Genomic DNA, 21,972 nt, shown 5'->3' on the forward strand with positions numbered 1-21,972 from the left:
ATATATGTGCTTTTTGAGTTGTGTTGTATTAAATATCAATCACAATTGTAGAGCTTGGCTGGGTTTTCAACCCTTAAAAAATTGTCTGTTTTGATCTGTCAAGTGTTGGTTTATATAAAGACAAATTAATTTTAAATAATTAAATTTATAGGGTAACACAACTAGTCAACTAGATGTTGCTGACAAAATTAATTTCTTCTGCGTTATTCTTTCCTCATCTATTTAGTAACGTGTACGAAATAGGTAATCACGTGAATAAACATATGATTAAACAAAGTCTAACGTATATATTAACACAAATTATGATGATTCCAAACTTACAAGACCAGAGAACCTGAGTGAGGAATATAAAAATACAACTAAATATAGAGGTATAGTTGGTGGAGCATTAGAAACTAGAATGAACCTTTACCTATGATCCACAACCAATCAAGACAAACCCCAGCAAATATGCCGGTTAAGAGAAACAACACAAGCAAATTACCCAATGCATTCTGTTCAGGACCCTGCAAAACACAAACTCTCACAAGTTCAGAACACTACTCTAAACCTCCACATTTTTTTGTTATAACATTGTTACATTATAAAGTGTAAGAGTGTAGAGTTGGTAAAGCAGTGTAATCAATTTTTTTATATTCAGAGTTACAAGAAATAAAAGAAAGTTAATGCTACTATGCAACATCAGAATATTATGAATAATAATGTGTTGCATATACTTGCCTTGTAACCTTTTGGTGCTACTGTAAGAACACACACCGTGAGATAGCCATTGGTGAGTCCCAAGAATGAGGTGAGTAGGATCATCCATCCCTGGTCACCATATTTTGCTGTAAAGTAGAATGCTGGGATCAGCAAGAATCTCGAAAGAACTGCTATTAGCAGGCCCTTTCTGGATTCCAACTTGAGGCATTTTACAAGGGGTATGTATCTTGATATCAGATCCATCACATTATACATTGCAATCAAAACAATTGCATACCTACAAAGATCACGAACAAAATTAAATTGTGAACTCTTCTACCTATCAATTTCATTGGTTAGTCCATGTGATAAAACAGTAAGACACAAAAAAGCAACTGTAATTTAATGCCAAGTAGAAAAAGCAACTAGATTAGCAGAACACTAGGCTTAAATGAGCAATTACCATGCTCCTAATTTGTGTGATCCAGTATCTTCATACAGGAATCCCGGGAAGATTGACAGTGTTAGTACGTATATAAGAAATAAATCAGCTGCATAATCAAGATTCTCAAGCAATAATTGTTTGTTTCCCAATCGCATTTGTTCTTTGATATCTTGTGATTCCTACAGAAGTGATAAAACCGTTAGAGAAACATAATAGCATTATTTCCTAGAGAATAATGAATGATCATGTTAAAAAAATTATGTTACTTGATCGTTTGGCATTGTTTGAATACCAGCAGCAGCAAGGTCAGCTGAAACAGTTTTTGATCCTTCTGAGGCTGCCTTTGCACGGTAATGTTTCACTATGGGCAATTTGGTGAAGTAGATTGCGTAGAGGAATATACACAGAAACTCGATGAATGTGGAGATCGCAAGGAACAGGACTGCAAGACATAAGAAACCAATCCTTTTAATTTTGAAAAACAAAAGTTCTTCTAGAGCAACAGGGACTGCAATACTAACTGATAATATTGACACATACTAGAACAAAACATAATATTCTTACATAATCAAGGGGAAACAATTAATCAATTACAAGAAACTAATGATGTATGAGCTTTGTAAAATAAGAATAACATACTAGCTCCCTTGCGAAGTCCATTATGAGATTTCTCAAAAGCTAACTTGGTCAGTATTCTCAGAATAGAAGTTAGAGCCCCAGATGCAGCCAAACCAGCAAAGTAGGACTGCAAAATGTTTAAATGATATTCAGTAAAAAGTGATAGAAGGCCCAAACCAGCAACTGTAGGTCCCCAATGGATATATACATACACACAGACATACTTTTTAAAAGGGGCATTAAGGACAATGCTGAAAAGCATTCAAGAAATCAAATACAGGACCAACCTGGATAAACTCTGGGCACATAAAACACAGGTCTCCTACCATGCCACCTTCAACATGAGCATCTGCTATTCCAAAACAAGCAGCTAGCAAACATATACCAATATAGGGTCCAATTCCACCTTTCCCGGATGTTACTAGATCCAACTGTCAAAAGTTTTTTTAATCTAAGTGAGCCAAGGAATATATATCACATCTCGCATATGAATTACCAACATCAGAAATTACAATTCAAGGAATTTGAAATGGCGTACTTACAATAAGCACAGCAAAAGTACTTGCAAAGAAAAGTATGAATCCAGCCAAATTCCGCAATCTAGTATTGATCCTTGACTCGTAGTATGACATTATGAGCAGTGTTCCAATTGCAAATGGTTGATAAACCAAGGTAAGTACCCTTGCAGGATGATATTTCTTCAGTTCAAAAGAATACTTCAGTTAGAAAAACTAATTTCCCCAAACCTTTTAGTAGACAAATTGTCACAAACAATTTCAAGTACACATATATAATGAAAAGTGATAAATCATGAGTTTGCACAGGAAATCACTAGCCTATTGCATCATTTAGCTGCATTTTTCAGACAGGGTTTACTTAGTCATTGCACCAAAATTTAGCCTTCTTCCTCTCAACTATAACTATTGTAACTTCACTCAATACATACTTCAGGAATATTTGCTCAATCACCAGAAGATATTTCATCCTTGCCCCTTCTTTGTAGGAGAACCATTTATTTATTCTTATACAGGAACTTTATAAAGTCAGAGTGAGGAATCGAAAGACCATCAGTTCCTTACAGGGAAGACACTGTAATAATAATCTCCTATTGTCAGCATGCTGTTCCAAGAGACTAGGGACCCAAGTCCAAGAATGAAGCAAACTGCCATCGCTTTTTGTTTCCCCTGTTGTATCAATCAATTCAAAACTTTAAGATATGACAACAAACTTTGTTCTTGAGAAATATTATGCATGCTAGTAATTTGAAAATAAGACAAGGCACTTACTTCAAGCCTTCTTGGTTCTTCATTTTCATCACTGGTAACCATGGTCGTTCCACTTCAAAAAGAATCCATCAAGCATTATCAATATTAAGCAACGAAACTATTATTGCTTAGAAATTTGACTCCCTTGCACGAGTATATTTTGATTAAGTACTTGAATAGTATTCGGTGATAAAAATTTGAAAAATATTAGACTAAAGTACAAAACCAATAATGCAACTTAAATATTTTGGCACGAATCGGTCAGTAATGAGGCTTTTGAATAGTCTGCATGAGATCATAGATCCAGATTTTATTGCCACTAATATAATGCAGTGAAAAAGAAGATAAAAATGCTTATTTTTGAAGCGGTGGACAAAGAATAGACACAGCCCACCTTGTATCTATTTCTCTCCTCTGTAATCTTGGTTTTATCATTATTTTTGTTTTCTTTTTCAATTATTTCTTGACTCTAGTTGGTGCATACAATATATCTCGATATACCAGCACAAATACCGTGGAAGTTTAACATTGAAGTCCCAAATTTGAATCTTTTTTTCTTTTAGAGGACATAAATGCAGCACTTACTCAAGAGTTGAGTATGAGGTCCATTAATTTAGAGCAAATTCATTTCAATACTTTGGAATCCACAAAAAATACTTTTTAATTATCCCAAGATATCAAAATTAGTGTTCTCTTTTATGTAAAAAGTTGTTCATAACATGAAACTGCCACAAGAAGCCCCCTAAAGAAAGATAGAGTACGTATATACATGGGCTAAGCCAGCACAATCAAAACACAAAAAATCCATGATTCAAGATCCTAATCATAAAAATATGCAGCTTTATTGACCCAACACTTTTTCTATTTACCTTGTCTATTTCATATGAATAACTTAGTTACTACTACTTTGCAAAAGAAAGCAACTTCCAAGGAATATTCGAAGTTAGAACTCAGAAATGAATAAGCATGGTACAATGCAGATGAAAGAGTACAAAATAACTTCATGTACATACGTACCTACTAGTATTTGCTGTCTTAGTAGATGTAGGAGGCAAACACCATTTGGTGCTTGGGTATCAGATAGACTCAGATTATTTAGAAAATCTTACTGATCTGATGTTGATGTTGATGTTGATGTTGGTGTCATAGTGCCACTGCATCCTTAAGAAGGGATCTGTTTTGTGCCCCAATCATCATCTTCGTTATCCCCAACTTTGTCCTTGAAGCAAAATTGGAATATCCTTGAATCAAATTTTCCTTTATTTCAAAGTTGATATGTAATCATTATTATATTATCATAATAAATAATAAATCGTAAGAACGATGTTGACTTGGAATACTGTATACAGCGCATACGACAAAAAAACTATATTGAATTGAAAATAAAATACTGTTATTAATTTATTACTAGGTTAGGCATTATAATTAATAAATAAAAAAATTTTATATAAAATATCTAAACATAAAATTATTTTTATTTTTATAAAAGATCTTTTAAAAAAATATCATTTAAAAAATTTTTTTTTCGAAAATCACCCCTAAACAAACCCTAAATCTAAACAGTTGTCAAACTATACAATAAATTATATTTCGCAAGTTTCTTAAGTGTCTTCTTCAAGTGATAATGATTATGTTGACCTAATGATTTAAGACTTTATATTTTATAATCAAAAGGTAACTACGCGCACGTCAGAAACGAGCTTAATAATTTATAAATCAAGCAAAACAAAATTATTTTAAAAGAAAAAAAATATATTTTGTCGGAAATGATGTATGATTACTATTGAATTAACTACCTTCAGAAATTTATAAAAAATTTAAAATTTAAAATTCTGTTAATATAAACTTTTGAGAGAGATTGATTCAATAATTACCATTTATGGAAAAGTGGTGGCGCGTGGAAGGAAGAAGGTGCGCACATCGGTGAAGCCCCAAAACGGAAGAATGATTCAATAGATTTGTCTCTGCTACTGCGAATAGGGCAACAGGGTTAGATTAGGGTGCGGACGAATGAAGAAGGGATTTTGCTATAGGGTGACGATAATGTGACGGAGATTGTTTTGTTTTCTTTGGTTTCTCTTCTAGTCTAACTTTTCTCTCAAAATTAGCTCCAGTTTACTCTTCCAACCACACATGGTGAATCCATTTTTTGTTATGAAAAAGCTCACGCCTTGCAAATTAATTAGTGGTTGATTTTCATAGTAACGATGCGCTAAGTGCTATCATTTAGTCATATATAAGGGTTAATCACTTGTTACTAACGAATTATTGTTTAGAGTAGTGATATTATCACTTAAATTTAATATTGTCACTTTTTGTGTGTGTAATTTTTTAAATGATTTTTTTATTTTTTTATGTTTTTTAACGTTATAAGACATTTATTTTCATTAGGAATAATTGAGAATAATGTAATAAAAGAATGACATTATCAAATATAAATGACAACATCTATTTCTTGTTATTTACTTTTTCTAATTTTTTATTTATAAAAATATATACTAATTTTTCTAAAAGTTAATTGATACTATCTTTAAATATATTTATATTGATTTAACTAAATTATTTAAATAATTTAACAGTTATAATGTAGCTGAATTTCCACCTTATATTATACATTTTTTTATAATTCTATGTTGATTCTATTATTAGAAATCAAATTCAGTTGACTATTAGTATTACGTTTAAAAAATTCAAATGTTTCTTTGAATATAACATGATTTTTATAACATGATTATTAGTGTTACGTTTAAAAAAGGACAATTTACCTAATTAAATAAATTCTGTGAATTATTTATTTGAATACATAAAAAAATTTCTTATGTACATGTGCAATTTTAATTTTATGTAAACTGTGGGAGCTAACCACAGTTTTTAATTTGTATATAAATCGTTGGAAGCTACGAGGTTTTATGGTTGGAAAAGGTTATGTATAATCCGTGGCTATCTACCATTGATTATGAAGGAAAAAGTTAAGGCATAAACCGTGGTTGCTTCCCACGATTTATGAAGAGGAGGACTTGAACGAAAACTTCCATAGGTTCCCACGGTTTACATGCAAAGTATAAATTATATGATCAAATTTTTTAAAAACCAAAATTTTTTATTTTTTATTCTTAAATTTTATGATCAAATTTTTTTATTTAAATTAAAAAATAAAATAAAGAAAATTGAAAAATTTAAAATTTTTAAATTAATTTATTCTTAATTTGTGAACAAGTGCAGCTAAAAAAATCAATTGTCCGGATGTAGCATTATCCGGTGAATAAAAAAATAAAAAAATATTATTAAAAAATTAAAAATTTTAAAAAACTAAATTTCTTATTTTTGAATTTTTAAATTATATGATTAAATTTTTTTATTTAAATTAGAAAAATAAAATAAAGTCCACCAATATTTAGTAAACCGCTTTTTCCTTCATAATCCGTGACCACGGATTATGCCTAACCTTTTTCAACCATAAAACCTTGTAGTCTCCAACGGTTTATAGTTTACATAAAATTAAAATTGCACATATACGTATGAGGTTTCTCTTTTGTGTATTCAGGTAAACAATACACAAAATTTATTTAATTAGGTAGATTATCCTTTAAAAAATTTATATACATGTTTTTTTTTTATAACATGATTTAATCTCAAAACCATTAGAAACTAGAAGGAACAACAAATTTGTTGATTTTATAAACGTGACAGGAGCAAATACAAACATGATACATCAATAAATGTGAAGTATAATATTAGACATTACGTATTCTGAAAAGTGGTTATACATTTCCTAACTCTCCCCTAAAGAAAGATTGCATAAAAAATTCTCTCCTTGCTAAACAAAAAAAAAAAGGCATATTATATACATATATACATGAAAAGCTTTAATTAATTAATACATAGCTGGTGATTCGGATCCATATTTTCTTCTTGACATACGTCTGTTGATCAAGCTTCGGTAGAAATCATGAGTTGCAAGCCATGGCTTTTGAGTGACCATGACTTGTTCTCCTTCTGGACCTTCCCCAACATACTGGAGCACCACAAGCACCGAAGCAGATGTTTCAAAGTCTGAAGAAGCCAACAAGTCCCCTATGGCACCCAACTCCGGGCACTCACTCCAATCCGTCAACCCTTCTGTTAATGGTGATGCCCCTTGCCCTCTCCCAACTATGAACAAATCATTCACATTCTTCATTGCCCTTATTGCCCCTACTGTCTCCTCTCCGTTCCCTACAACTCTTTCTAAGTACTCAACATAATCATCATGTTCTGCTATCAACCTTAACTCGTACATGATCTCTTCATCTAACAAGTTATCATTATTATTGCTATAATTATCTCTCTCGGTTCCTTGAGCATCATCTTCTTCATTATTGCTAACTGTAAGATCTTTTCTAGGAACGAAATGCATGACGGTGAGGCGAACCCTGGGGTGCCTTGACATTCTCCACCCAAAGGAAAGAGCTTCTCTGTCGTCAGGTCCTCCGAAGAACAAGACGGTCACCTGATGACACGTGGGCCTGGCGGCTAATCTTGTGGATCCGTTGAGGCCTCGATCCACGAGGATCCCAACGGAGCAGGGAGCGGTTTGCATGAGGTTGTGGTTCACCAGCCTAAACGCAGGGATGGTGTCTTCCATCTCTCCGGCAACCGTTTGTTGTTTGTGGAAAGGGATGATAATGAAAGACACTCTTTTGTCTTCTGCAATGCTGCAAATGTCTTCATGCATGGTGGGGTATGGGGAGATCACAGTCAGTGGCTGAACCGAGACGCAGTCCACGTTTTCTTCGAAGTTACGGAATGCTGTGATGATCTGCTCTGTTTGCGCTTGTGTTTTGTTAACGGGGCGGCCTGATTTTTTGTCGGTGGTGTTGTGGACAACCAGCATGGCGGAGGCTCTGCCGGTGAGTTCAACCAGGTGGAGGACGTTTACGGTAATGGGGGATTTTATTGTGGGGTGGGTTGCTTCGAGGAGGTTGATTATGGTTGGGACATTTCTAGGGACGTGAATGCACACAAGGATTCTTAGCTCTGCATCTGTTCCTGTACTTTGCATTGTTCTGTTCTTGTATGATATGTGTCTTTTTCTTGGCTTGTGGATCAATGTCACTGTGGGTGAAATGATTGCTGTCATCAGAATTGTTACAAGAACCATGATTGAAAATACTTCATCTCCCAATACCTACATACATACATAATGAATTGAATCAATAATATACATGATGGGTATACATGAATTAATTTATAATAAGTTAATAACACGCATCATATAAATATACCTTTTGTTCCCAGCCAACGTTGAGCACTATAATTTCAATGAAGCCTTTAGTATTCATAAGCAGACCAAGAATTACACCTTCCCTGACAGGTATTTGGAATAGGAGAGAAACAACAAGAGTACCAAGGACCTTGCCAATACAAGTAAGAGGAACCATCAAGATCACAAATCCCCATCTAGCGGCTCCCTTGATCAAGGTGAGATTAGTCTTGAGGCCACTCATAGCAAAGAAGAGAGGTAGCAGAAGGCCAGAAACAAAGTCCTCAAGCTTCTCAATGATAGCAGCAGCAAGTGGCCCATTTGGAATAACCAAACCATAGACAAATGCACCAAACACAGCATGTGTCCCAAGTGCATCAGTGATAAAAGCAGAGATCATAACACCAGTAAGCACAATGCATATCTGTGTTTCACTGAAGGGTTGTCCCTCTGGGGTTTTACGTATCATCCATGACACCAGAGGCCTAATAACAAGAATGCAAACAACAACAAATGCAAGACTTGACAAGAGAACCAAGAGAGAAGCATAAGAATAACGAGCTTTCCTCTCTGACAAGGCAATGCCTACAGCTAACAAAGCCCAAGCACACATGTCATTAATCAAAGAAGTTGAGATTGCAAGCTTCCCAAGCTCCGTATTAACAAGCTTAAGATCAGCAAGCATTCTAACAAGCACAGGGAATGCAGTCACAGATAACACAACACCAAGGTATATGATATAGCTGATACGAGTTGTATCCGATTCCATGCTCGTGTGGTTGTGCTCCACGATGTGAGAGAGAGTGAAACCCACCACGAAGGGCAAAATCATGCCGGCAATGGCTATAGAAACCGCCTTCTTGCCCGTGCGCTTCATCACATCCATGTCCATCTCTAACCCTATGAGGAACATGAAGTATATGAGGCCAATGTTGGCCATTGTCTCAAGCATCAACATACTTCTCAAAGGGAAAACCCTAGTCCCAAAACCGTCGATTTGACCTAGCACCGATGGCCCTAACAACAATCCACCCTGCATGCATGCATGCAATTCGTTCGTAATTGAATTGATTAATTAATTAAGGAGAATAATATGGATATATATGCGTACCAAAACCTCGGCGATGACGCGGGGTTGGTGAAAGGGTCTGAGGATGAAATAGAAGAGACGTGTGGCAAGAACAACTAAGGTTAACTGCACGACGAAGAGAGGGAGGGCGTAACGTAAAGGGTTAAGACCCTGCTGCCATACACCATTTGTTGTTGTCATCGTTGGTATGTAGCAAATCATTGATTTGTCCGATTCGTTAAACGCCGCTGCAGCTGCCGGCGCCGGCGCTGGTGCAGCCGCGCTACCCATATTTTCTTAATTTTGCTATCCGATCCAATCCACTAATGAATTTTTAAGGTTCTCCTACCTCCTTTTGTTAGGTATGAAGGAGGTGGAGACACATTTTAATTAGGACTATGGATCGGAGGTTTAATTATTGCCTGGGTTTCTGTCTGGGAATTAATTTGAATGAAGATTTGCTGCTAATACGTAATGAAGATGAGGAACACACCTCAATTCTTTTTCTTTCTATTTTCGTTAAACCCAACGTTGACTAGCTCGATCCTTATTATCCTTATCGTTATCAGTTTACTTTTTTTTTCCCATCAAATCCGTAATCCGTTACGCCTCCGTCAAAACTGTCAAAGTATATTCATACTTCACGTGTACCTTAACTAATATCACATATGTAAACTATAATAAAAATATGGTGAAGAGCATTCGACCTCAGGTAAAGTTGAGGTCGAAAAGTTAATAACTAAGAGCTGCTGGATAATTTGATTAGTTTGATTTGTATTGTGTGTTGAAAGTGTCGCACATACACGTACTTATATAACTCTAACTAAGCAAATGACCGGACCCCATTCACTTCTTGTTGATTGCCCATACTTCCGCGTTCACAATGTAAACTACTCTTTAGTTTAGTTTTCCATCTCATGAATGTGCGCAGCTGTTTTGGACATTAACAACTTACACCAACATAATACGTTCAAAAATATTACATGCATGCACATGAAAAGTTAGTCGCCAATCTAAATATGTGTGTTATTTTATAATTTTTAATATATATTTTATATATAAATAATTAATTTAATAACTTATTTTTTTAAAAATAATAGCATGGTTGATTTATCAGAGAATTTGGTTAGCTAAAATTATTCTGTCATAATTTTGCACTCGTTTCTCTTGTACCAAATACTGAAAAGGGTACTCATTTTGAAAAGGCTTCATGTCAACTAGTTGAAACTATTTATTATTTTAATTTTCTGCTCAATTTGCATATATAATATAATAATAAATATTATTGTTATATATTTTGGTCTGCTAATTAATACGATTGTGGAGTTAAGTATAGTAGTCACCATTGACTAGTCCTTTGCTACTTGTAATAAACATATTGATATATAGGTGAGACACAAGTCTAATTTAGTTTTAAAATTTTTCATGCATAAAATAATTAAGGATTGAACACTTGTCTCTTAATTAAAATAAAAACTGTGGGACACTCGTCTCTTAAGGATTAAATTTATAATTTAATTTTGATACACTAATACAATATACAAAAAAAATTTATATATATTATTATCCTAAAAAATAATTATTTTTTACAATCAACATATACGAGTGATTGAATAATTATATAAAATGGTCAAAATTTAACTCATTCATTCTAATTAAAACAATAAGTCTAATATCTCTTTTCACATACATATATATAATTATTACGGTGTTTAAAAAATAATATCTAACTTATTAAAATATTTAATATTTAATATTTAATTTTAGAATATATAAATAAATAATTCTTAAATATTTTAAATTTATTAAGGAATAAATTAAATAAAAATTAAATACCAAATAATAATCGCTATAGAATTTACCTATATACACAGTTCTTGTCATTTTTTTCTTTATTAGAGCAGGGTGAGACGTACATAGAATTATGCGATCTTTTTTCTTCGCATAGGAGCTTGCTGCATATAAATCTCTTTTTTTTTTCCCTTTTTTTCCTTTTTCTTTTTCTTTTTGGTGGAATCATACCTTATAATGCAGCCTAAAGTTTGATATATGGGAGTTTATTCCAAATTAAAAGCAGAACGTGACATGTAAGATGTAACCAAACAAACTTTTAAAAGAATGTACGTATAAAAGACACGGGATATGTATTCTCAATCAGAAAGCATGCATGTCCAATAATTTTCTTTGCATGCATCATATATATGGACTGTATTTCTCTGTTATTATTATTAAACAAAGAAAATAAAATTTTCTTAATTAAGAAATTAATTCTACGTCATTAAATAATATGTGTGATTGAAAATGGAATATTGCAAGTACGATGGAGAGAGCGATGGGAAGAAGAAAGTATGCATTGGGGTACCAATTACGTGATAGAAGCTGAAAACTCAGAAATACTGAGTCATAGGCTATGAGCTTTCATGGTTTCTTTCTCTTGCACCAATGCAAACCATAGAACAGAATCCATTCCATAAGAAGATGAAGACACCCACTACAACATAAATTCAAGACCAAACAAAGGAGTACAGAAAAGCTTTGAAAGTTACATTACCCCCTCAATCTTTATTTTATTTCATGTTTGCCAATCAAATATAGAAAAAAAAATAATTTTGTTAGGTAAACAATAATTTTTGAAAACAATGTGAATAATAAATTTTAAAATTGATCCAATAAAATAGAAATACACTACACCCGTGAAAAAATCACAAGTAAAAAAGAGAAGTGACCGTATGTATTACAATATTCACTAAACTCGTTGTATACTTTTTCAACAAAAAAATTATTCCTCTAAATATGAATAATTTTGTAAAACAATAAAATTTACAATATTTATATTTTTTATTTTTTATTTTATCAACATTTTTGTTTTTATTTTCTTTGGAATTATATATATATTTTAAAATAATAATTAAATAATCACCTTTTTATTTTAAACCTTTTGCTTCTTGTCATGTTCCTGTTCACTTCTACTATTGTTGGAGTTGCTTATTTTTAAATATCAAAATAAAAAAGTGAAAACTCAGGTGTAATCAATTTCACGTAAAAGTGATAGTTGAGAGTCGTTAGATAAAATTTTAGTTGAATCAATTAAATTATTTAACGATTTTTAATTATTTACTTCACGTGAAGTCGATTGTACCTGAATTTTTATCAAATAAAAAACCTCTCATTTTAGAATTTTTTTTCTACCTTCTTCTCTCTAGCTCTTTTGTACTAATATTATTAGAAAAAAAATTAAAAGTCAATAACTATTGTTTATATTAATTAGTATTTTAATTAATATTTTTAAATATTATTAGTTAACTATAATAATAAATTGTACTGATTATATATTATTATTATTATTATTATTATTATTATTATTATTATTATATAAAGAAGTGATAGGCACCATTCCCCGTAAAGTGGTTGATTTGTCACAAAAGCATAAGATTGGATTATAAGACAAACTTTATCTACAATGCAGCCAGATACTCATTCTAGATTCATCATCTATCTCGATTAAAATTTCAGTTATTTAACTAGCATGCGTGTTATTGTTGTACTTTTCATTTAACTTAACTAACCAGTGATTCTACCAAAAATAGACCCTACTCCATCAATAATTCAATATCTCTTCCTTCCTGCGATATAATATTATATAAATAAATTTTTTTAGTAATTAAATTTAATTAAATTATTCCAATAATTTAAACATTGATGATAATAAAAATTTAAAAAGAAAATAGATAAAATGAAGAAAAAAATATAGTTAAGTTTAATTACAAAAACAATTTATTTATCTAGCTAGTATTTTTCAAAAAGATAGATTCATAAAATACACAAAGTGCTATTGGCAGTAATAATTTCAAAGGTTGGAGTTATATATACTTGTGGGGGATAACACTATCTTATCCATCACTCGTTTGACAGTGAAATTCTACCTTAGATAAAACTTTTAATTATGATAATCAATATATATATAATTTAACTTATTTTTAATATATTTTTTATATTTATATATGTATTCTATTTTGATAACTAACTAATTTTAATATATACCTAGTATAATTGTAAAATATTCTATCTTCTTTTATAGAAATTGAAAGTCTTAGTAGCCTTACTACTCATTCATCTTTACTATTATTATTATATTTCCTTTTTCTTCTTTTAGATACCTACGGAAATATACTAATATAAAAAAAATCATTCTTCTTTCTTAATATTTTCTTAACAAAATTGTTACCTGCATATTAAAAGTCAACTACCAAATTAATTAATGTATATTTGTGTATATTTATATATTTATTTTTAATTAAATAATCATCTATCAGAGTAATAATGAAACTTAATATAAAAAAATAAACAAACTTATAATATACCAATAATCAAATATGTTTGTACTAATATAATAATTTTTTATGGGATAATAGATTTTTTTTTCTAAAATTAAAAGTGAAACTCAAACTCGAGACCTCTAAGTGAAGATGGAGGACTATACCATTTAAGCGGTTAATGTTTTATATACAGATTACATTATTGTTTTTCAAGAAATGAATACAATAAAAATTTCTATGTTAAGAATACATACATTCACACATTGACCTGTGGTATATTGATTAAGAGGGTAGCAACTAGCAACTATTTCTTTAAACCACTCAATCAAAATCCAAGGTTAGTGTTGCAATCTTGTATATTTATTATTATTACTTTTGTTGTATCTGTTTTGTGAAATTGGTGTAAGATTTGATGCTTAGGCAGTACTAAATTGGATGAATGCAAAGCACAAGTCACATGTTGTTTGTAAAGACAATTGGATGATGTCCCTCTACACCCCCAATGGCACATAAAATTCTCAAAGCAGACGAGAGTCAATTAAAAAAGTGGGACGTTTTCTCTGACACAACACAACACTTCCTTCCCCTTTCTTGATCATCTATCATGTGAACATCTCTGGCCTTAAAATGTCGTCAACACAAATGCCGAATCACTATTTGCATGATTTATCATCACTACTATGTTCTGTGCCTAATAACAATAATAGTATGTAGTATCAAAACTAGTGGTCAAAGTTATTATTATTTATTGAGGTTTGCATGCATGCCATATGGTAAAAGAGGAAGGATTCCTTTTTATTATTCTTGTTGGGATTCAGATGATGGGTCAAAGGGAATAAGGTAGTAAACATTTCATTCATGATTTCATGGCTATGTATCATTGAGGAGAATAAAAATATAGAATAGAGACTAGAGAGGTTCATTACTTTTCTTTCTTTTTCTTTTTCTTTTCTTTTTTTTTTTTTCCTTTCCAAGCAAAAGGGTATGTGCCAAAAGCTAAAAAGAGGGTGTGCAGTGATACATAATTAGAATGTTATGACACATTTGTATAGCTAATAATAAACACAAAGAGGTATATATTCATTGTTGACAATTAGTGAAGGTTGAAAAACAAAGGTTTCAATAGGACAAGTAAGTTTTGCCAGCTGCTACTATGAGGTTAATAGCTTGTACTTAGTGATGGATTCAGCAGAGGAGGGCCTCAATATCTTAGCAGAACTTTTCTAGGACAAGAGAGGGAGAATACATATATCACAACTGTCTCTACTCTCTACCACCATCATCTCTCTTTACAGGATTATACAGAGGACCACTTGCTCTTTCATGCTCATAAATCCAATTAAACATGTTTTTCAATTACTCTTTAAGTATAATTCACTTACTTTTTGTTAGAAAGAACACTTATCATTAGGCCAAGAGTTATATTATAATGAGTAGTATAAATGTAACACTTATCAATAGTCTTGTTAAGTAGAAAGGAAATTTCTTTGATAAAGAGTAAAGATTGTAAATAAATTTGTTATGAGAGTCTGCATTGGATGTAATGTATTTATTTTGGTGGAAACTCAGGTGCAGTCGACTTCACGTGAAGTTAATACTTGAGAGCCGTTAGATGATTTGATTGATTTAACTAAATTTTCATGTAACGGCTTTGAGGTATTAACTTCACGTAAAGTCGACTTTACTTGAGTTTTCACCATTTATTTTTAAATTCTTTTCTATTTTAAAAAGAACAATCTTCACTTTTCATTTGAATTACCCAAATAAAAATGGTAGAACACAAAATGTGATACTCACAAACCTGTAAAAACAAAAAGGGTCTACATTCATTATTATGCAACAACCAGATGGTATATATTTTTTCCTAGAGTATGTAAGATCTGATGGTATAAACTTACCAACATCATGATATATAGGTGGGACCTAAGTATAAACCCTATATGTGTCTGGGTTTGTATTAGCAACGGTAACACTCCTAATTTTAACAAAAACATTGTCACTTTCATCTCAGATCCAGCGCACATGCTATATTATCATGATTTATGATCAATTTCTTAAGTATTTGAACTTATAATAACTTTTTCTTTTTCCTTATCTTTGCTAGGAGACACAAAATGTAAATGCTAATGCTAGTAATATTAAGTCCAAACCTTATTGAATTCTCTAGGCCTTTCTTTCTCTCACTCATCTCAACCTTTTCCTAACTTTTATGTGAACAAACTTGAGGATGAATGAGGAAGGAACAAAGAATCTATAATAATATATGTGTACATGTATCTGTGAATAGTTGTATAACTGTGTCAACTTACAAGACCAGCAGAATCACTTTATCAGCACAGAAAGTGAACCTTCTCTTTTTCTTTTCCATCATTGCATTTACCATCTTTGAGACTTTTTGTCTCTAACTTCATTCTCCCATGCTTCCCTTGAATTCATCAATAGCAATGCACAGACATTAGAAGAACACAGTGTTGGTAAAAAAGAAAATCTAAGAAGATGGAGTTTGATCTTGAAGACCCTTTATCCTGCTTCAAGGAACAAGAAGCTTATACCATAACAGAACTCTTTGCTTCTGAATCTGATCACATGCCGGCCCCAAACTACTTGAATTCAACACATTTTCGCGCTTCCTTTCGCTGCGAAGCCATTTCTCTCATACTTCAGGTGGAAGTTATTTCCATATATAGTATTCTCACTACACTCTCTTCAATGTCACATTTGTAAAAGTTTGTTATGTTATTTCAGGTCCAGTTTTCATGTAATTTGGACCCTTCTGTAGCTTATCTAGCTATAAATTACTTGCATCGCTTCATGTCGAGGCAAGAAATTCCGGTAAGAAAATATGTAATGATTTCACTTTAAGCTTGTAACAAGTGTACATTAATCCTCTGTGTTTTGCAGATGGAGAAGCCATGGTTACTGAAACTTGTTGTCATATCCTGTCTTTCTCTTGCTTCAAAGATGAAGAACACACCCTTATCAATTTCCGATATACAGGTAAAGCTTTGGATTCACGTAATTACAAGAGTTAGCAGAAAAGAAATGTGTTCAACAAATGACAATAACTTGAACATTCCATGCTCATAATGAAACAGATAGAAGGTTGCATCTTTGAGTCTCAAACTGTTGGGAAGATGGAACTTCTTATTCTTGGCGCTCTGGAATGGCGTATGAGGTCAATTACACCTTTTCCTTTCTTGCATTTCTTCATCTCTTCAACGGAACTCAAAGATCCATCACTGAAGCAAGTGCTTAAAGAGCAAGCTACAAAGATAATCTTCAATGCTCACAATGGTACTCTTCTAGTATACAATTATATATTCAACTATGTAATGTAATATAATGTTAATGTGCAATTTCAGTGGAACTGTGACTTGCATTTATCTTATTATGTGGCTGCAGACATTAAGCTTTTAGAGTATAAACCTTCAACTATTGCAGCATCTGCTCTTATCTCTGCATCTCGCGAACTATGTCCACAGCAATATACTATGCTGAGAGCTTCAATTGCAGCTTGTGAGAATCTAGATGAGGTGAGTTTGCATTCAATCAATGTCATTTGAAGAAAATATTTGATTCTTATTTGGCATTAGAACCAATATGTTGATGGTGGTTATTGTAGGATTCATTGACCAAGTGCATTGACCTGATGCAAGAGATGGTTATGTGGACGGAAGCGAACGAGTCAACCATCGATACAAGCTTTCTAAGCACTGAAACTCCAGTGAGCGTGCTGGAGAGAAGCATCAAGCGGCGGAGAATCTAATAAGCCTCCGCCGCCGACACATGTTCCAGATTTCTCAAGTTGTGAAGGAGCAAAGAAGCTGAGAGAAAAACCATCATTTGTGGTCCATATCAGTGTTTCAACTCAGACCAAAACTCAAGCCAGCAGAGAGGATGACAAGGCTTTGGACAATGGAGTGGATAGATCCATACTTTACTGGTTCCTATTGCATAGAATCAAAATTCAGAAATCATTAAAATAATTACCATATGGAGAAGTAACTAGAGAAAAACCTGTAATGTAGTAGCAGTGTAGCACCATTGCAATGAAAGAGAACAAGACACTGGTATAGAGGGTAAATTTGAATCTGATTAGAAGTTTACCAAGTTGTCAAAGAACCTGACATCTTTTCTTGTATTACTTATATCTGTTAAACAGGTTAATTGAGAGATAATCAAGTAAAGTAAACACCTTACTTAAGATGCAGATCTATCAAACTTTTATTTGCACAACACTTGGTATCATCAATAACTTGATACCAAAAGAAGGAATTTCATTGCCGCTAAGTAATCCCAGCTAAGTTTCATTTAACATGATTCATTTTTATCCTAGTTGATGCACAAAGATGGCACGTGTAAGTAGTTGATACAAAGATAAATTTGAACAGAACACGTTTGTGCAGAAGATGTTGATGAGTTTCAACTGTCAACAATAGCTTGTTAGCAAATATCAGCGGATAAACGGTTGTTATCCCAATCGAAAGTTCTCAACAATTTGCTGTCATTTATAAATATGGCGTGCACTTAAAAATCAACTAAAGCTTAATCCAACATCATCTTAATGGATATGAAAAAAAGAAAGAAATTGTAACATGCAACACAAACTCATTATCTTTTCATTTTCTTCACATTGCATACAAGACAACTTCAATACGAATTTCGGTCGTTTTTCATTCTCTATTTTCTTTCATCTCACTAACAAATGTGTAAGTTCAGTAGGAAACATGACTTAGACCCCTTCCCTTGCCCTGCTCGAGAAATAGAACTAACTAATCCTATAGCAAGAGGTCGATAAACTTGATCAGCTTGGAATCACGCCCTTCTTTTCTTTGGGAGCATGAATGAGTTTAAACAATCTGTTTGACAAAGACATAACTAAATGATGTAACTCTTTCATATTAGAAACTCTAGTCCAGCTCTAAAGGGGTTGACAAAAATAAGACCCCAATAGTTAAGAATGGTAGATCCTCTGCACATTTGTAGACTGACATGTTTTCCACTTAGTCAAATAGCACTTTAGTCCTAGTGTGAACTGTCTTTGTCGCCGCCACGATTGCATTAATCTCTTGGCCAAGATTCAAGACTGATTCAGCTCTTCTCCATGCAACTTTCATCAGTTGGCATGATGGACACAACAGGAGGGGGATGCAACTCAAACAGTGCTTTACTCCCATCACTAAACCCACCTATGCATATCGTGTCACCCCGGCCATGCCAAGTGCCATCTTGAACGTTGTTTATCTCCAGTGTTCTAGACTCCTGTGCCATAAATGTACCAGTATTCAATACTATGTATGACAACAATTTACATGTCCCTCCATTTTGGTTATGATCAAGATTTGTCTCATACCACAGCAAAGTCAATCAAGATAATGGAGTTGAGGAGAGAAATAATTCTGTATTTACCTGGCATAATGTACAACAAGGACAGATAAAATGGTAAGCGCAATCATCCACGGCATTATCACTACCCTGCAAAAGGCACCAACAAATAATACATCAGATATATGAATCTAGCCATATTATGTTGATGTTAGTAATAATCAGCAAATATTCAACAGAGGAAAATATAGAAGCACATACAAAAAAAACTAAGCGTTGTCTCACTATTAAGAACTCAATATGCATTACAATGTTAGGAAGCCAGATGACTAATTCAAACTATCATAACCCAACAGTTAGCATGCATGAATAAAATGCAAAATAAAATTTGCCATCTACTCCATCATCAGTAACTCAAATGAATTGTACTTTAGAAAGATTAACAAGGCAACACAAGCTCGTTGATCAAATGCTAGAAAGTTGTTCACAGCATTGAACTAAAAGGCACAACCCTGCTAATGAGGGATAACCTACAGTTAAAAATGTAGCTAGATCGTATCAAGAAACTTACAACATCATATATGTCAGAATCTAATGAGCAATGTGACAAAAATATCCATAACTCCAGTAGACACAACCGTTATTCAAAAGTGAATGCAAAAATTAAGAGAGTTATATACCACCAGTCTGCTATCTGTAAAAAAGATTAAAACCATACAAGCTAGTCCCTACTCCATCTATGCAAATAACTATATGTACCTCACAATCAGCATTAAAGCTATATTATATTTGAAGGTATAATAAAATGCAACACTTTCATGATTAGTATCAACCAATAATAATGAAACTTAAAATTTAGAGAGAAATCTCTATCAAAACCTACCAAAGAATAACTAAGTATTAATAAATAATTACAGGCAAATACCCACCTTGATGTTGAATTTCTTTCTAATACGTGTTCGATAGAATCCTAAAATTGCTCCAACAGAAATGGTGAAGGCAACAGCCAGGTAAAGAAAGTAATGACGCCTTGTGGCAATAAAAGCAATGAAGTTAGCGAAGGCACCTAAAGCAAGAAGAAAATAAACTACAGCCTGCAATGGAAAAGAAAGAAGTTTAAATGTCAGAGCAGTGTATCTATATTACTAAAGTTAAAAAGATGAAGACAGAAATTGGCAATCCTAAAAGCCATTCCATTTCTGAAGGTTTTAACTCATGATTGGATCAATTATTTGAATTTCCAAGCTATCTAAATATACCTGAATATAGCATGCACCAAAGCCGGCTCGTTTCATGTTCTTCCCAAATCGGTAACAAGGACAGCTGAAACAGAATATTAGCTATTACTTATATGCATGGTGCATCAAACAAATATTTGCAAAATAAAGACAAACTTCTGACAGATACATTATCCTTGTTAATCTTTTGGCAATTTAGTGTTTGATTGACCAGAAAAGCATCCATAAGAAAACAAGTCAAACTGATTTCCCTTCATAAGTCATAATCCAACAGTAGTTCAGTACATCACAGTTACATAGCACAAATTTCAGTCTAAAAGAATCCCCTCACCCCACTTGAGAAAACATGGAAATTGATAATATTGGACTTCCATATGGAGTTCTGTGAATGGAATGGAACCCGAAGCACAAAAGTGCAACCTGAACTCACTAGCTTACAGTTACAGCTAATAATTTCTGTTTCTCCTCAAAGTCTCAAACTGAAACCATAATCACAAAAGGGTTTTCCCTCCGTATATGAAGGATGAAGAAGCAAAAGACTTGAAAAATAAATAAATAAATAATCAACAGTCATTTCTATCAAAATCAGCTAAACTACTTACAAAACCAGACATATAAACACAATGAACGAAGCATGAACTATCTACCCAAAAAAGAAAAAAGAAAAAATGAAGAGAAACTTACCATGCTGATTCAAGAGCGATGCGGCGGTCATCGAAGCAATCAAGGACTTCACCCTCCCACATCCTTAGAACCCCACCAAGATGTTGTTCCTCATCTTCTTCCTCATCATCAAGGTTTCTTCTCCCAAGCTTCCCCCAGCTACCATTAGCACTTTGCAACGCCACGGTGGAGCAAAGCATGTCAAAATCCAAAACAGACATACCCTCCAAGAGCCTCTCCTTCTCATCTTCTTCACCACCGTTGATCCTTTCCCCTTCCATTGCTTCCTCAACCAACACCACCTTCTCCGAATCCACCATTTCCTGCTCGCTTTCGAAAACCCAGAAACAAAGCTTGCACCTTTCTCTACTTGCCTCAACAAAAATCTCTCCTTTTTAAATAAAATCTCGGTTTTTGAGGACACCCTTTGAGATTTTGCTTTATGGGGTATATAAATAAATGAACAAAGAAAAACTTTTAAACAGTTTTTGATAAAGATGGAGAGTAAAAAATGTTGTGTGTTGTGATTGCTGATTTGCTGTTGGGGGTTGGGAATGTGTTATGTTATGTGTAGATGATGCAATGAATACAGAGTCATGTTTGTTTAGTTCAGATAACAAATAATAAAAAAATTAAGTTGAATCATTAATTATTAATGATTAATTATGAAATTATTATAAGAATAGCGATCCCTTTGTTGGCGGGTAATAATGGTGTGTGGGACCTGCAAACGTCCCATTTCGGATGGTATTGCTGTTCCCACGTGCTCCCTACAATTTAGCTAAGATTTTATTGCTAATCCTCATCTTAATACCCTAATCCTAATTACTATCTGGATTTGCAGCAAGATTTACTGTAATAATCTACTAAGAACAGCTCAAACGCACTAATTGCTTCTATTCCCGGTAAGTTTGCTTTATTAACTTTTATTGGAAATAAAATGGTATTATTATTATTATTATTATTAAGTGAATGTAACCGCTAATAAATTATAATTTAAATAATATAATTTCTTCGTACTCACTTAAAAAGTCGCAAATTTAAGTCTTTTGATCTTTGGTTAAAAAATAAAAAGGAGTGTAGCATAATATAAAGCCAAAATTACTGTCA

General features: G+C 32.9%; 4 protein-coding genes across 6 annotated transcripts; 1 reads left to right on the forward strand and 3 right to left on the reverse strand.

Annotated features, from left to right (window-relative positions):
* Positions 1–267: 267 nt before the first annotated feature.
* Positions 268–5,203, reverse strand: LOC107468684 (equilibrative nucleotide transporter 3). The gene is made up of 11 exons (XM_016088019.3): positions 4,884–5,203; positions 4,027–4,266; positions 3,031–3,082; positions 2,824–2,928; positions 2,287–2,442; positions 2,032–2,175; positions 1,766–1,871; positions 1,393–1,568; positions 1,145–1,305; positions 721–979; positions 268–506 (listed from the first exon to the last, which is right to left on the reverse strand). The coding sequence occupies exons 3-11, from the start codon at positions 3,070–3,072 to the stop codon at positions 396–398; spliced, it is 1,260 nt and encodes a 419-aa protein (XP_015943505.1). The 5' UTR covers positions 3,073–3,082; positions 4,027–4,266; positions 4,884–5,203; the 3' UTR covers positions 268–395.
* Positions 5,204–6,707: 1,504 nt separating this feature from the next.
* LOC107468470 (cation/H(+) antiporter 15-like) lies at positions 6,708–9,721 on the reverse strand. The gene is made up of 3 exons (XM_016087777.3): positions 9,363–9,721; positions 8,274–9,284; positions 6,708–8,176 (listed from the first exon to the last, which is right to left on the reverse strand). Exons 1-3 carry the CDS (start codon positions 9,609–9,611, stop codon positions 6,884–6,886), a joined length of 2,553 nt encoding a protein of 850 aa, XP_015943263.1. The 5' UTR covers positions 9,612–9,721; the 3' UTR covers positions 6,708–6,883.
* Positions 9,722–15,467: 5,746 nt separating this feature from the next.
* Positions 15,468–17,827, forward strand: LOC107468569 (putative cyclin-D6-1). 3 transcript variants are annotated; one of them, XM_052255860.1, is made up of 7 exons: positions 15,468–15,486; positions 16,079–16,300; positions 16,382–16,468; positions 16,538–16,633; positions 16,732–16,930; positions 17,039–17,169; positions 17,259–17,827. In XM_052255860.1, the coding sequence occupies exons 2-7, from the start codon at positions 16,133–16,135 to the stop codon at positions 17,400–17,402; spliced, it is 825 nt and encodes a 274-aa protein (XP_052111820.1). In that variant the 5' UTR covers positions 15,468–15,486; positions 16,079–16,132; the 3' UTR covers positions 17,403–17,827. The 3 variants fall into 3 exon arrangements, with proteins under 3 accessions (XP_052111820.1, XP_052111819.1, XP_015943361.1); XM_052255859.1 differs by lacking the exon at positions 15,468–15,486 and adding an exon at positions 15,500–15,602; XM_016087875.3 differs by lacking the exon at positions 15,468–15,486 and having other exon boundaries at positions 15,622–16,300.
* A 405-nt stretch (positions 17,828–18,232) lies between these two features.
* LOC107468570 (cell number regulator 5) lies at positions 18,233–21,438 on the reverse strand. The gene is made up of 5 exons (XM_016087876.3): positions 20,884–21,438; positions 20,221–20,284; positions 19,891–20,055; positions 19,046–19,111; positions 18,233–18,898 (listed from the first exon to the last, which is right to left on the reverse strand). Exons 1-5 carry the CDS (start codon positions 21,180–21,182, stop codon positions 18,728–18,730), a joined length of 765 nt encoding a protein of 254 aa, XP_015943362.1. The 5' UTR covers positions 21,183–21,438; the 3' UTR covers positions 18,233–18,727.
* Between the last annotated feature and the right edge of the window lie 534 nt (positions 21,439–21,972).

The sequence above is a fragment of the Arachis duranensis genome, chromosome 10 (genome assembly GCF_000817695.3).
Source record: "Arachis duranensis cultivar V14167 chromosome 10, aradu.V14167.gnm2.J7QH, whole genome shotgun sequence".
NCBI classification, from domain to species: domain Eukaryota; kingdom Viridiplantae; phylum Streptophyta; class Magnoliopsida; order Fabales; family Fabaceae; genus Arachis; species Arachis duranensis.